Below are 15,260 nucleotides of genomic sequence, written 5' to 3'. Positions count from 1 at the left end.
TGTCCATGCATGTGGGTAGTAATGCCCGTCCTGGAGAGGAGTCACGGCACTGAGATCTGCAGATGGCCTGTGTAGGGTGGAGCACTCAGCTGCCACTTATTCTCAGCACCGTGAACAGCTGTGGGTTTCTGCATTCAGTGCCAGCCACTGCTGAGAGAAGCTTCTCTGGTTAAGGCTAGGAGTAACGTGTGTTTCTGCAGATGCTCCAGGTCAGATACCTCCCCCTTTGCCTGTAGAGGAAAGAATTCTTGCGGGAGAGGGGGCAGAAAAACTGTTAGAGCCAGAAGACGGGGAAGAGGGTTGTGAAATCCTCTTTTTTGACTTGGCACAGCAGGGCAGCCATGACCTCACGGTGCCTATGACTGCCTACACAAGACAGTCAATTAACAGGCAATCAGAGACTGAAGAACTATTGACTACCCAGGAATCCTTGGGGACAGTCATTGTTTTTAATTATATGCTCACTTAAGAACCCACTTGTTCCAAACCCCGGGTCCCACAGATAATCCTGGTTAAACTCAAGGTGTCTCAAAACAAACAAAACGGCAAGTGTGGGCAGGAGACTTGGGGAGAGGGATGGGTGGGAAAGTACTAGAGAGAGTGAGGGTCACAGTAATCAGAATGCACTTCTTCATATGGGAACCTGTCAAAGAACAAATTCAATACGCTTATTTTTTTTTAAAAAAAAAAGAGTCACAAATGGAAATTTTTACATATTTATTGAAACGAGTTTCCAAAGAAATTCTCCCAGGCAATGTTATCAACCTACTTTGCTTTAAAAAGAAGCGCACCAAAACATGTGTCTTTAAAATGGTTCTTTGTTTTTGGTTTTTGGGTTTCTTTTGAGTAAGGTCTGACACAGTCCAGACTAACCACAAACTCCCTCTGTGGCAGAGAATGACCTTGAACTTGTAGGAATGACCTTCCTGCAGCCAGCTAAGAACTGAACCCAGGGCTCTGTGTGTGGGGGGCAAACAATTCCCAAGTGGGATATATTCCCTGCCCATCTTTATTTTAAAATCTGATTTGTTCTGATTGGTTATCCAGCTCGAACAAACTGATGAGGTTTTTATTTCTATTAATACTGTAAAAGATAAATTTTTTAAAAGAATTCTTGGAGGGCTGGAGGGAATGGGTAAGGACACTGACTATCCTTCCTGAGGTCCTGAGTTCAATTCCCAGCAACCATGTAGTGGCCCACACTCATCCACAATGAGACCTGATTCCCTCTTCTGTTGTGTGGGCACACAAGCAAATGGAGCAGTCATATATATAGGTAAATAAGTTTTTTAAAAAAAGAATTCTTGGAATTGTCATATACATATGCTGTGCTCTGACTGTTTAAAAATAAAGATTCAGGATCCTAGGGTTAACTTGACCGCTTGACCCATGCTAATATCATGAGTCTTGCCAGAGCAAACTAGCTCTATAGAAAGTTCCTGTGCACTGTGCAGCTAGAGAATCCAACACAGTTCTCAGATGTAAACCCAACATCTTGCAGGTCAATTGGTTTCTTTGGGAGTTTGAGGTTATTTAGCAGATTGGATGAGAATTTCATTATCAACTCACAAAACACTGCTTTATCCAGAGTAACAGTCCAAGACCTCGGGCACTTCTGAGGACTTCCGAAGTTTGATATTGGACAGGATTAGATCAAGGTCAAAGGCCTGGGTAATCAGTGAGGATCTTAGACAGCCCAAGAAAGAGGGAACTAGACTTTTCAGAGAAAGACAAGCAAATTTCAGGGAACAGTCGTGGGCAGAAGAAAGGATGAACAATGATGGATCAGACAGCAGCATTTGCTGGGTGAATGTCTGAGAATCGGGGCAGGTTACAAATTGATTGTGAATGTCCAGGGGCAGAGACAGAGCCATGTCAGAACGCTGAGGGCATGACAGACCAATCTGTTGAGGATGCACTGTCGAACATTGTCCTTTGTCAGAGCAAAGTCCCAGGACAGCGGAGGAGCCAGGATCCCATGCAACCAGAGTTGTCTTCCACCCTAGCCTGCAGTTCTGCCTATAAAATTATCTGCATAGCTCAGAAGGCAAGAGCTCGATGAAGGGGCCTCAAGGAGGCAGAAGGCACCCCGTGGAGCATGAAGGTAGCTTTTCAAACACAGACTCCAAATTCAGCAGCAAAAAGTTCAGTTAGCTTCATCTCCCCTCGGTTTATACGTGGTTAGCAGAATAAAATTCTCATTCTTTGTTTCTTTCCTGGAATAAAATACCAAACATCCCAGGAGAGCTAAGGACTCAATTTGCTAGATGACTTTTCAAAGGTCAGAGCTAGAAAGCTAAGGAGTAAATGGGACTGGCTTGATGGAGGAGAAGATATTAGTGAGCCCTTCTGCATTTCATGCCAGCGTTTTTAGCACAAGGATGTCCAGGAATCTCATGTAGAATGTCTTCTCTCATGGCCTGATAGCCACCTCCCGGAGTGTTGTGTGAGGGCTGGGGACTCTTCCCAGCTCTACAGGAAGAGCCATAGCATGCAGGAGAGACTGCAGAGCACAGCAAACCGCAGCTGCCACAGGTACAGATCTATCTTGTTCACCCTTGAGAATCTCCACAATGATCTCAGCCTGCATGCATTCCATGCAGCGTGCCCGTACAGGACAGGCCTGTGGGATGAGACAAGATCAAAACAACAGCTTTGAGATGTTGCAAGGTGATCTTGGTGGAGAGGGAAAATGTTGCTTCTCTCTTTAAAGATGGTCATTTCTTCTACCCAGTTTTCAAAGGTGACTGAGATGTGGCTGAGTGTGGCTAGGTGCAAGTCTACGAGCCACTCAAGGGTCTTCCGTGAGGGCTCTGCCCTTCCTTGCTGTATTTCCTTAGCAGGTGAGAAACAAGCTCAACAGCCCCCTGAGATAGTGTGGATACGAAACACTTGCTTTGTTCGGTGTCTTCTCTGTGACGTGGCATGACATGAGGAAAGTCCCAGAAGAACAGAGTCGACCTGTCAGAGGACATGAATAACGAGACCATGTCATCCAAAGCCGGGAGGTAGTGCGGTGACCCAAAAGAAGACCAGCTTCTTTATTGGAATCCTTAGAAGTGAAGCAGACCAGTGATGGCGACTTAAAGGTGATCACAATGAGTGAGGAGGGGACACCCACTGATCAGAAGTACTCCTTCTGCACCCCCTGGCGGGTAGCCAGGCCTTTCCTAGGACTAGTCCCTGGGATGTCATCGTCTGAAGGGGGGTGGTGGAAGAAACAGTAAAAGGGTCTTGTGTCTACACTGATTTGGAACGAATGGAACTTGTCTCCTCTTCATCTTCCCGTGGCAGGCCCAGCAGGTGCCCTCAGGGGGTGTGCTCTTGGAGAATACCAACACCGCTCAGATTAGGACTCACTGTCGCTGGAAGAGAAACACAGAACAGAACAATAGCACATCTCCAAGAAGCCAGGGAAAGATGCTCCCTCGATTGCAGAGGCAACTCAGGAGTCTAAATGATCAGAAAGCCAGCAGTGTTTACCTTACAACTTCCCAAATAAAGGGCAGTTTGAATTTTATATTTGATTCTTAAAAAAGAAATTCTTGTACACCAATAGACAAACCCTAGCTCTCCCCAAACCCCTCCCCAGTGACGGGGGAACCAGATGGAGTTGGGGGCTCTCCCATTTAATTAAATCTAATCCCATTCCCCATGAATAGATGCCAAATATCTTTTCAAAAACAAACAGACAAACAAATAAAACACACATGTGCTGTTTTCCCTTCAGTTTGTGGTCCTGGCTTGTTTTCAACAGTGCGTCTTGTTCAAGCCCACAGAGGGGCCGGGGCATGATCTCTGCACCAGGCAGAAATCCATCATAGGTATCTTGGGGTGTGAATGGTTGTAAGCTATGGACCGGGTCATTGAACATAACCATGCTATTGGCTAACTCATGCTTCTTTGGTTTTCCGGTTTCTAGTTTGGCTATCTTTGTCCAATATCTGACTTCACAGCTTTTCCCCAGTATGGCAGGAAGCCACTTGCTTATCCTGGAGAGCAGGCAGAGCCCTGCTTCTTGCTTCCTGCTTCTCCTCTGGGTTTGCTGTCCTCTCTGCTACATTCCAGTGCACCTCTAGGTTTGTCAACTCTACTTCCACGGAAGGGCATGAATGACCACAGTGGGCAGTTGAGCTCGCTCTCCTTGGCCCTCAGGTATGTGCATTGTACTGCAGTCTTCCAACTCGGTCTACAGAGGCTCAGCAAAGCACTGTGTATTAGCTTGAGTTTACACCTGCAGTCAGCAATTACAGCCTGGGAAACAGCAGGAATTGTCTCAGAAAAACAAACAAAACAACCACAATAGATGATAGATCAGTCGATAGATAGATGTGTCCTTGACAGGGGAGCGAGACACAATTCTCTCCCTCACTTCCACCTCTCTCCCTCCCCACTCTCTCCCCCTCCCTCTCCCTCTCTCTCCCCCTCCCTCCTTTACTCCCCCTCCCGTGTGTGTGTGTGTGATTGTGGGAACAAGGGAAGCATGGAAGAGGGAGAAGGGGGGCAGAACTGTATCCGATGCACTGATGCAGGGGAATAAAGCAAAGAATGACCTCTAGAACAAAACTTATTAAATGTGGACAATGAACAGAATTCCTCTCCTGTGGAGTATAACTCACTGACAGAAAGCATGCTTACTACACGGACTCTCAAGTCTGTTGCTTGTCTTTGATCACCAACATCCCCTACACGCTAAAGGAGGAGTATTCTCCAAGAGTTAGGTACTAACAAACCTTTAATCACGTCATTCTGAAAAGCTCAAAGGGAGTGTGTGAAGGTTTCATTTCTTGGAAACAGAGTGGTAAGAAGACAGCATTGCTCAGGGAAGAAGGCCATCCCTGTGGAACAGAAGTCCCCAGATGGTACGTTCTCCTTTTTTTTTTTCTCAGAAAAGTCCGTTTTAATACAAGGTACGGCATGTTACAGAATGCACTATTTCATATATGCTAAGAAGGCATAATGCCACCTGTACAAACTCACGAGAGGTAAAAATTGCCTTTACAGGATCCTGTTCTGGGGGAGACAAAAGACCATGGCTTGTTAAGGTTCCCACACCCTTGCAGCCCTCGTAGAAGGGACACTTAGGTGTCAACTGGCTATTGGGCTTGCCAAGTGGTTCTTCAGTGCACCACGTCCTTAGTTTCACACATGATGTCAAGCAAAGAAAGCAAAGAGGTCAGGGTATCAGCAGATGCAGAGGGGGCATGAGTGAGCAGAGGGGCAGGGTGGTGTTCAGCGGGCAGCACGAGGCTTGGTCTCCAGAGCTTCCAGCATCCCAGGTGGATGCAGAGAAGACACAGACCTAGGCTGTGCTCATTCTACGTTCTCCTTTTTATGACGTTATCTAGCAAGACCCTCTCATCTGTAACACTGAGCTTTGCCCAATGGTTTTAGCAGAAATGGTTTTCAAAATTATTTGTAAAACCAGTCCATGTTTGTTTTTTTAATTGGAAAATATAGGCCTGGGGATGTAGCCAGCCAGTGGTAGAATTCTTGGCTACCACATGCAAGGTCCTGGGTTCTATCTCCAGCAAGCCTGACTCCCAGAACAGAATAAAGACACCAGAACCTTCACTATAGCTAGTACCGCGCCGTTTGTGCTCCCGAACATTTTTTCTATTCTAAAGATATTTTCTTCTTTGATCAAAAATAGGATCTTGATATGCACATTGTTCTGTAATCTATCTTTTCCACTCCTGGTCACACAGGGTGGGGTACGGTTTAGGGGTGTGGCTCTTCCTAGCACACCTAAGGCTCAATCCCAGCACTGCAACCCACAGAGTAAAACCTCCCCCATCTCTCCCATCTCCGCCTTCCTTTTTAGTAGCTACACAGAGACCTATTAACCCATTAAATATTTTTTAAAATGAGGCTTAGGAATTCAGTACAATAATAGGGTGTTTGCATACACTGAAGCTTTAAATTCAATCCCCAGTACTAAAGAAAGAAATGAAGGAGGGAAGAAGGAAAGACAACTAGAAAAAGATCCATAGAACAACAATAATACCCATCTCTAACCAATACTTATAACTTCTTATAATATATATTATAACTAACTCTTTAGGCTATTTCTAATTTTAACTTTTATGAACACTTCCAATTCCCTTTGCATAAGTCTCTACAAGAGGAATTTGGGGTGTGTGTGGGGGGGAATTTTTGGCGCTTTCAGACCCATTGTTAAATGTTCTCTTTTTTTTTCTTTGAAGACCTACCGGGTTCTCTGTGTAACAGCCCTGATTACCCTGGAACTCACTGTTATAGACCAGGCTGGCCTCAAACTCACAGAGATCCATCTACCTCTGCCTCCTGAGTGCTGGGATTAAAGATGTGAGCCACCACCACCTGGATAAATGGTCCTTCTTCTAAGTGAAAAAGCTTTTATATTTACTTTACCTGTGCTTTTGCTTAGCTTTTTGTTTACTTTTTTATTACGAAGAAGAATATACTTTTTCAAACACTGATTGGTAATTTCAATGTTGCTAATTTACTTCTTGATAAACTTTGCTCCTATATAAACTAAGTTGATTATCTTTTTACTGGTTTAGGTAGGAAGAATAATTTGATTCATTATCTATCATTCAAATCATCTCCAGCTTTTAATTTTTGTTCTAATTTTTTGTTTTGTCTTCTTCGAGGAGGGGTCTCATCTGTGGCTGCTGTGTGGCAGTTTCTTCTGAGAGGAAAACCTTCCGTCTTGGAGGAAAGTCAGTTAAAGCCCACAATGTTCAATGGGAGAAAGGACAGCACGCTAAAGGGAGGTGAAACATCCCATCCTGCAGGAAAGTTTATCAACACTGCAAGTTAACAAAGGCTTCAGGAAGCTCCCCAAACTGACCAGATTCAGTGGGCCCCTTCATCCTCAAGCATGTAAAAGCAAAAAGGACACTGGAAGACACTCAGACCAGCTGCGCTCCAACCTGTGGAGCTGCCTACAGGCTGTGCCTCCAGGTTCCCAGCTTTTGTGAGCTGTCACCTTTGCTGGGGTGGGCTTTGGTGATGCAGCTGTCTCTGAGTCACTCTGCTTCTGTAAATAACCCTAGGAAAACTCCCGGGTCCACCAGTTTGGACCTCTGTGGTATCCTCACTCTGGTCAATCATCTGGTCAGTCATCAGTTCCCTGTCTGGAGCAGGTAGATGCTGTCCACCCGTCCTGAGAACAGTCACACACACCAGGAGCCCAGGCTGCTCCAGAACTCACTCTGTAGATCAGGTTAACCTTGAACTTGTGTGCTTCTTCTGCCTCTGCCTCCCAGGTGTTAGGACAGCAGGCATGTACCACCATGCCACCATGCCAGGCTATTTATTTTGTTTTGCTTCTTTTTCAAACAGGGCCTTAACTCTGTAGATTATCCTTGAACTGACAGTGACCCTCCTGCTTCAGCTGCCTGGGTGCTGATTGCAGGTGTGAGCTGTCACATTCAGCTCTCCATTAACGACTCCCACCTGGTGCCAGGGGAACCATGTTTAGTCTCTAGAGTGGTCCCCATGAGTCTCCTGACATCTGGCCCCAGCTCACATCCTGCCTAATCTGTGCATGGTCACTTTCCCAAACAAAATGTGCACCGGGACTTACTTGTAAAAGATCGGATTGAATTTGAAACGATAAGTTCACATTATTGTTGAAAAGAAAAGTATTGTCTCAGGACCCCCAAGACCAAGTTCTCAGCACAAAGGAGACTTATTTGCCCCAGAGGGACAGAGGGCAGGGATAAGAGACAAAGACAGGAGATAGAGGAGGAGGAGCGGGGGAAGGGAACAAGGGAAAGGGGACAGAGATATTTGTCTGAGAGAACAAAGAACTGTCCTGGATAGAGGAGACAGATGTGGCACATGGGGAAATGGCAGTTTATAAAGGTAAAAGCTTGTGTTAGGATGAGGTGTTTGATTTTAATTGAACATTTTAATTCAGCGATCTAAAGGGAGCTTTTGATTGGTGGGCTTCAATACTTTGATTTCTGGACCTTAGTAGTCAGCCTTAGGAGAAGGAAGTGGCCAAATATGAGAACAGACCCTGGGGTCTAGCTTTAGGAATGTCATCTAACAGTTTTAAGCAAGGCAGAGGGAATCAGGAGACGGGCAAGGCCTGCCAGAGCCGTGCTTGCCAGACCTGGGCTGGTTAGGGTCCGTTCATTTGTCTTTGATTTACGCCCCTTGGTAAAAGGACTGACGGTTTGGATCAGTGGTAAATCATGTGCTTAGCATGTGAGATTTTCTGAGTTCAATCCTCAACATCAAATAATAAATTAATCAATAAATAAATTTGTGTGTATGTGGGAACATGTGTGTATGTGTGTGTGTTCATGTTCATGGATGCTTAGGGCGTGTAAGCTGGAAGAGGTTGTCCGGCTCCACCACTCTCTGCCTCACTCTCTAAGACAGGGTTTTTCCATGAGCGTGGCGCTAGGCTGTAGGCTAGCAACCCATCACAAGTTTCCTGCTTCTGTCTCCACACTGCTGGGGTTAAAGTCAAGTGTGGGATCACACCCAGGGTTTGTACGGTGTGTCCTTGGGTCCAAGCTCAGGTTCTCATGCTCAAAAGCAAGTACATTACCTTTTGTACCCTCTGCCATACCCACCATACCCTCCCCCACCCACCGCGCCCTCCCCCCACCCACCGTGCCCTTCCACACACACCATGCCCTCCCACCATGCCCTCCCCCAACCGCCGTACCCTCCCCAGCCCCCTGTACCCTCCCCCGCCCACTGCGCCCTCCCCCACCCACTATATCCTCTCCCCTTCCAGTACATAAATATTCGAACCTTAGAAATGATTATTCTGTTCCTCTTGCTGTAGGTATTAGTGCTGGGTAGTTCCCATGTTTTTGTGACTTTTACGGTAGCTACAGTATGGGGAATACACTAACCAGTGGATTCTAAGCATAGGAAGAACACTCAATCTGACTGGAGTTTGAATCAGGGCCCAGGTACTTCCTTGCTGTGTGACCATGGGCAAGTTAACCTTCCTTAGCTCTAATTCCCTTGTCTGCTCTCATCTGCAAAGCACACCTAATAATTATCCAGCTCCTATTGTGTGGAATAATGTGAAGAACAAATGAGGGCTGAGTGTGGCCCCGAGGAAAGCATGAGAGAGGCTCTGGCCTCAGTCCTGAGCACCACACACTGAGATCCATGCCTACTGCTAATGCTTATTCTGCAGACGGAGCACTGGCTCGCTAGCTATCTGGAACAGTGCCACAAAGTCTCAAAGGCTTTAAAATGTCTGTGGAGGCGCACTTTGAATTTCTAAGGAGAAGCATTTTGTTTAGCAGTAGCGTTTACTTAACTCCTCCAAAGCAAAGTACTCATGACCTCTGGAACATCATAGAGGGCTGACAGAGTCCCAGCATAGACACAAGCTGCTTCTGCTTTGATGAGACATCAGGCTGTTCCCAGAGAGCAGCTGCCCTCCTGGCATCCTATGTGGTGTGATGTTCACCAGGTCAGTGAGTTAGTCAGAAACTTCCTCCCCACAGTCCCTCACCCTCCCACACCCCAACACCCCCACACCTCCACAACCCCCACAGTCCCCATACCTCCACACTCCAACACCCCCACAATCCCCCACCCCCACAGCCCTCCACAGTCCCCATACCTCCACACTCCAACACCCCCACAATCCCCCACAACTCCCCACAGCCCCACACCCCCACAGCCCTCCACACCCCTACACTTCCACACCCCACAGTCCCCACACCCTCATAACTCCCACAGCCCCCCACAGCCCCTCCAGCCCCTCACAGCCCCAGCACATTGGCCCAGGGCACCCCCCCCCCCACAGGCTCAGTCTTTTATTTAGTTCGATATGCTCTCTGCTGCCTCTGGTTGTTCGTCATCGCTGGGAAATGATCAAATAAGCCATGCGTTTTTAACTCTAGCAAACCCTGGAGTTCCCTGTTAAAAATACCTTGGCGAGCTGCCACCGAGCCGCAGCAAACACAATAGCGGCTCGGCGCTCAGCGGTCCTGGCTTGCCGTCATGTGCACGCGTGCAGTTTTAGAAACTTATTTCTGACAGCGACATTAACGAGCAATTTGTCTAGGAGTGTTGCGTAAACACGCGAAGAACACGGAACACCTTTCCACAGCACACACAGGAACAGAAGGACAGACTGTCAAACAGTCTTCAAGAAGGTACTTGACTGGCGTGCTGCCAGCAGAATTGGGGTGGATTCAGCTCGAGTACCTCACTTCGTAGCCGTGACTCTGTTGGTCCAGACTGGGCAGCCACCCTGTCCCCCTGACCATCCATCTGGCAGCAGGTCCTGAGCTATGGCCACAGCTAATGCAGCCCTCTCTCAAGATGGCAACACGCCATCACTAAGCCCTTCGGAGGCCTCGATGCTCTGACTCAGTTTCAGGGAGTGCAGCAATCAGTTTGGCATGAAGTCACGGAACAATTAGATGGAGCTCCTTTCTCATCGATATAAAGTCCCTTCTTCCCGACAGAGGCCTGGCCTGGGTGGAGTTACAGAGAGGAGGCTAGGAATCAGCCCAAGACACAGAGATTGTGCCTGCCGTGGAGGCGTAATCTGGTGTACACACACACACACACACACACACACACACACACACACACACTTACACTCCTGTCTTTAACATTGCCCTGTCTGTCTGGAGGGCACAACACAAACTATTATTTTGTATCTCTCATGATACTAGACCTAAATTTGAGCAAAACTAGTTCAATGTGTATATTGAGACGGGGCTTCTCTGTGTAGCCTTGGCTGTCCTGAAACTTGCTCTGTAGACCAGGCTAGACTTGACCTCAACGATCTCCCTGCCTCTGCCTCTTGAGTGTGTGTGCAACTACACCTGGCTAGTTCACTCTTCATATTTGTGCACTTGAAGGATACTGTTATTGGTTTTTTAAGGGACTAGATAGGAGGAAAAGGGAAGAAACTACCAAAGAAACACTGGATGTGACCACAGACATCTCCTAATACTTTATACTGTCTCTGCACTGTGGCACAGAATAAACCCCACCTATGGACAGAGATGCGGAGCAGACAATGGGCACTTGGTTACATGTGCACCTCCCTGTCTGCTCACACCGTCCCAGCAGACAGAAGCACTAACTGTCTGCCTAGTGACTCAGGAGAAAGGAGCATGCTGTGAGCCTGGATAAGCCAGGACCAGGCGGACTCTGTCAGGATTGGACCACTATCTCGTGGCATTTGGGAGATGGGTGTTGTACGGGTGGGGTCAGACAATGGAAGAGTACGCCTTCTCTAGAGATCTGAACAGTGGACTATAAGACCCACCAAATGGATCTGTTCTTATCACCGCGTGCTGGCAGGACCCAGCAAGGTTGGCGATGAAATTCTTTTCACTCTGGGCTGCCCCTGTGCCCCTTCTAGACTCTGAATACCACAGAAAGGACTTCTTCTTTGCCTGGTGCAAGCTACATAAGAGGGGATTATGGGGAAAGGCCACTAAGGTGGGAAATAAGACTAGAGATCCTCCAACTTCTTTGCTTTCTTTTCCTATTATTATTTTGTTTTTTTGGCCATGACAACCTCGCTGCAAAGGTCTTGAAGTATTTTGCATAGATCTGATCCTTGCTAAAATCCTATTTGGGTACTGGGCATGTGCACAGTAGCAGAACACTGGCCCCACCGGGACAAGGTTCAGGGTTCCGTTTCTGGTCTAGGAATAGAATTCCATAGTTCAAGAAAAATGTCCACTCTCAGGTAAAGGGCTAAGAGATGGTTAATGGGGGATTTGATCAAAGTAAACTGGAGGGATATATGAAATTATAATGACATCTATTATCTTGTGACAATAATGTACCCTAAAAGTAACAAATGTATATATTTAAAATGTCAATCTGTGTCAATACTTCCATCATCCCAATATTCAGAAAGCTGAGGAAGGAAGATCATGAGTCCAAGGCCAGCCTGGGCTACATAGTAAGATCCCAACTCAAGACAGAGGCAGAGATGGGGGGCTACGGGGCGAGAGAAAGGAAGGGAGGAGGAAAGGAGAGAAGAGGAGAGCAGGAGAGGGGAGCGAGAACGGGGAAGTGAAAGTCAAGGGCTGGGCTGGGCTCTGACAGAGCTGACTTTCCCAGAAGCTCAAAGGACGTCTGACAGACCCTGCAAATGGATTCCAGAAGCCTTCTATCATCAGGAGGATGGACAGTGTGGCGGTCATTAAATCCACCCCTTATCTGCTGTCCCTCCCCTGCTTTCTGAAGCATTAAGGTCACCTTATTGGGGAGAGGGTGTCTCAGGGGTCAATGCCAACAGCTACTTGATGATGATGTATCGATTGTAACAAGTGTGTCACCTGTGGGGAGGTGAGCTGGGCTGTGTGTGAGTGACAGTCCCTGTAAAATCATTCCGCTTTTAATATCATCTGCCTGTGGAAGTCACCAGAACAGATGTGGTCAAATGCTGAGATTGGCCTGCTAGAACTCCAGGACCGGCTCCCCCCGGACAGGGAATGGGTGAAGCCCTGGCAGGTGTCCTGTGAGTCAAAGGCAGACGGTTCCAGACCCACGGAGGAGTTCAGATACTCACTTGCAAAATGATCGGTTCACATAGAACAACTCCCAAACAGATAAGGGCTGTTTTGTCTTACAGGCAGCTTATTTCAAGACCAACCTCTCTATGGTTTAAAAAGAAAACCAAGATTTTTTAATACAATTTCTTTATCGTACAATCCTATAAGAGCAGGTCTCTTCAGCGATGGCAGAAATCGCAAAGAGTGAGATCCAGGTGCCTAAAACAGCTGACATTTCTTAATCCCAAGGGTGCAGTGACGGTGTTAATAGTTTGAGGGTGATTGGTACTGACCTATGCAGCATCTCGTTAGGAGGGGAAGGTTAAAACATGTGGAAAAGATTCCTCTGGGATGTCCCTTGTCCTACAACAGCGGCGTTATTTTCCTTTCTTCAGCCTTCCTCTCACTATCTGGAATCTCATTGTAAGTGAGAGAGGGTATTTTCCGAACTAGAGACGGATTGGAACATGTAAACACCCCAGGAGGTAACGCACTGGACTTCAGGTTGAGGTTGGCCTGGGTAGGACTGTGTTAGTTCGTGACTGAGAGAGCCACAGGCTGGTGAACTATTAGGTAGCACCCTGGGATTCTAGGGGAATAGCTGCAGAGAGACAAAGACCCCCAAGGAAAACCTAATAACATCTTCACATGCAGTACTGTGGCCTTGGGAATGGCCTGGTGACGGGTGACTGCATTCTGGAAGCATCTAAGACAAGTGCATTGATAACTCGTGTATTCACGGCCGTTCACCACGCTCTCTGACACAAGCGCTCTGTCCGTCACCATCACCGCTCAGCATCACCGCTCAGCTCTGCTGCCTGGCTATCTTCCTGACACCCAGCAGATAACTTGGTGACCCCCCAAACCATAGCCATGCTCTGAAAAGCTTGCCCCCTCCTTAATCCCTTCTAGCTTTCTCCACCTACTGAGCAAACAACTCTCTAATTGCAATCCCCCAAACTCACTAATTTCCCTCCTCACAAAGATGTTATCATTTAAATGATACCATCCAGGGCTAATAAATTACACCTGGCCCCAAGGCACTAAAATTTTCTATCAAGCAGAGCCACCTAGTGGCAGAATGGAGTACATTTTTAATTTTCATTGAATTTCTCTCTGATAGCAATCCAGACTGGGTGGGTTAGGGTCCTTTGTTTGTGGGCTCGCTTTTCGAAATCTTCCTCCTAATCACGATTATTGAAAGCCAGCTCCTTTGGGCCTGTCCTCGCCACCCGTTTCCTTACCAAACACCTATCCATCCAAGGCAAATAACCTCACAGTTCAATTTGCTATAAACAGCAAATTTTAGGACTAAAACGGCTCAATAGAGTCTCTTTGAGACATCAAGGACACATCAATACTAATTTATATCTAAGGACAAAGAGCTACTGGGACACTTTGTAGTTTCCAAAACACGCTTCCTGACCACACAGTCCTCCATGTAAGCCGACAAATTAAATTGCCGGGCATAGGGAAGGTGAACAAAACATCGTACTGTGATTGTGGCCCGCTTCCACCCTCCATGACCCCTGAGAAAAAGCAGATGTAGACATACCTTGGGCTGAGGTTTGGCTCTTTTTCTTCCTTCAAAGTAGGTAAACATTCATGGTCGGCTAAGACAGCAGAAAAACAAGTCCGTTGTTAGTCACCAGAACTGCCTTTTCTGTCCACAAAACTGACACCGCCGGGCACGGACTATACCCTCTATGTGGCTACCCGTGAAGAAACAGCCCCCCTAGAGAGTTCTAGAGGTTCAAAGATTAATGATGCCGAGACTCTTGAAATGATAAGCACCCGAGTCACACAGACACAAAGCCGCGGTGTTCTGTGCCCCTGTTGAAAAGGGCACAATCCATCATGGCTTGCTTAGTTGGTCCCCTGAAGCCCACTGTGTTCTGAAAACCAGAATATGCCACTTGGAAACCAGATACGGGAATAAGACGGCTGTGCCTCAGGTTCTGAAGTGTCTGCAGAACAAGTTATGGCGGGAGCATCAGAAAGGTGGGGAGTGGCCAGGTTCTCCCAGGGAGCTTCTTTCTTCTCTAACACACACACACACACACACACACACACACACACACACACACACATTCATGTACACGCACACATGCACGCACACACATGCACACAGTGGCATGGTGTATTGTATGCATACCCATGTAGGCCCACGTGGAGGCCACAGTTTGGCACTGGGTGCCCTCACTTATGGCTCTTCACCTTATTTTTTGAGGCAGGGTTTCTCACTGAATACACAGTACCCTCTTCTGGGCATCATGCATGTGCACAAATGCTCCTGCTTGTACACAGATGTGGACATACACACACATAAGCTAGTAGCTAACTAGGCAGACCTATTTTAAAAATAGAAATGAGTGACCCAAAGAGGTCATCCAGTGTGCAAAATGTCTCCTTAGTGCACAAGCATTGAGTTCTTGAGCTCAAATCCCCAGCACCCATGTGAAAACCTCGGTGTGGCTATATATACCCGTAAGTGCACAACATCTTGCTGTCTGCACCGTCTAACCAAAAAGCAACAAGTTCCAGGTTCAGTGAAAAATTCTCAAAGGAATATAAATGGAGTGGTAGCTTTCCTCTGCACGCGCACACACACACACACACACACACACACACACCATATACACCACACACACATACCACACATACACACACATACACACACACACCATATACACCACACACACATACCACACATACACACACATACACACACACACACACACCATATACACCACACAC

General features: G+C 47.1%; 1 protein-coding gene across 1 annotated transcript in view; it reads right to left on the bottom strand.

Annotated features, from left to right (window-relative positions):
• The window catches only part of Tmem154 (transmembrane protein 154), a 61,633-nt gene that overhangs the window by 26,554 nt on the left and 19,819 nt on the right, over positions 1 to 15,260 (bottom strand). The window contains exon 6 of the mRNA XM_026778954.1: positions 14,059 to 14,116. Coding sequence (XP_026634755.1) covers positions 14,059 to 14,116 — 58 coding nt within the window. The remainder of the gene's footprint in view (positions 1 to 14,058; positions 14,117 to 15,260) is intronic.

Source organism: Microtus ochrogaster, chromosome 1 (genome assembly GCF_000317375.1).
Source record: "Microtus ochrogaster isolate Prairie Vole_2 chromosome 1, MicOch1.0, whole genome shotgun sequence".
Lineage (NCBI taxonomy): Eukaryota > Metazoa > Chordata > Mammalia > Rodentia > Cricetidae > Microtus > Microtus ochrogaster.
Note: the sequence above shows the minus strand (reverse complement) of the source record. Positions and strands in the feature narration are given on the sequence as shown.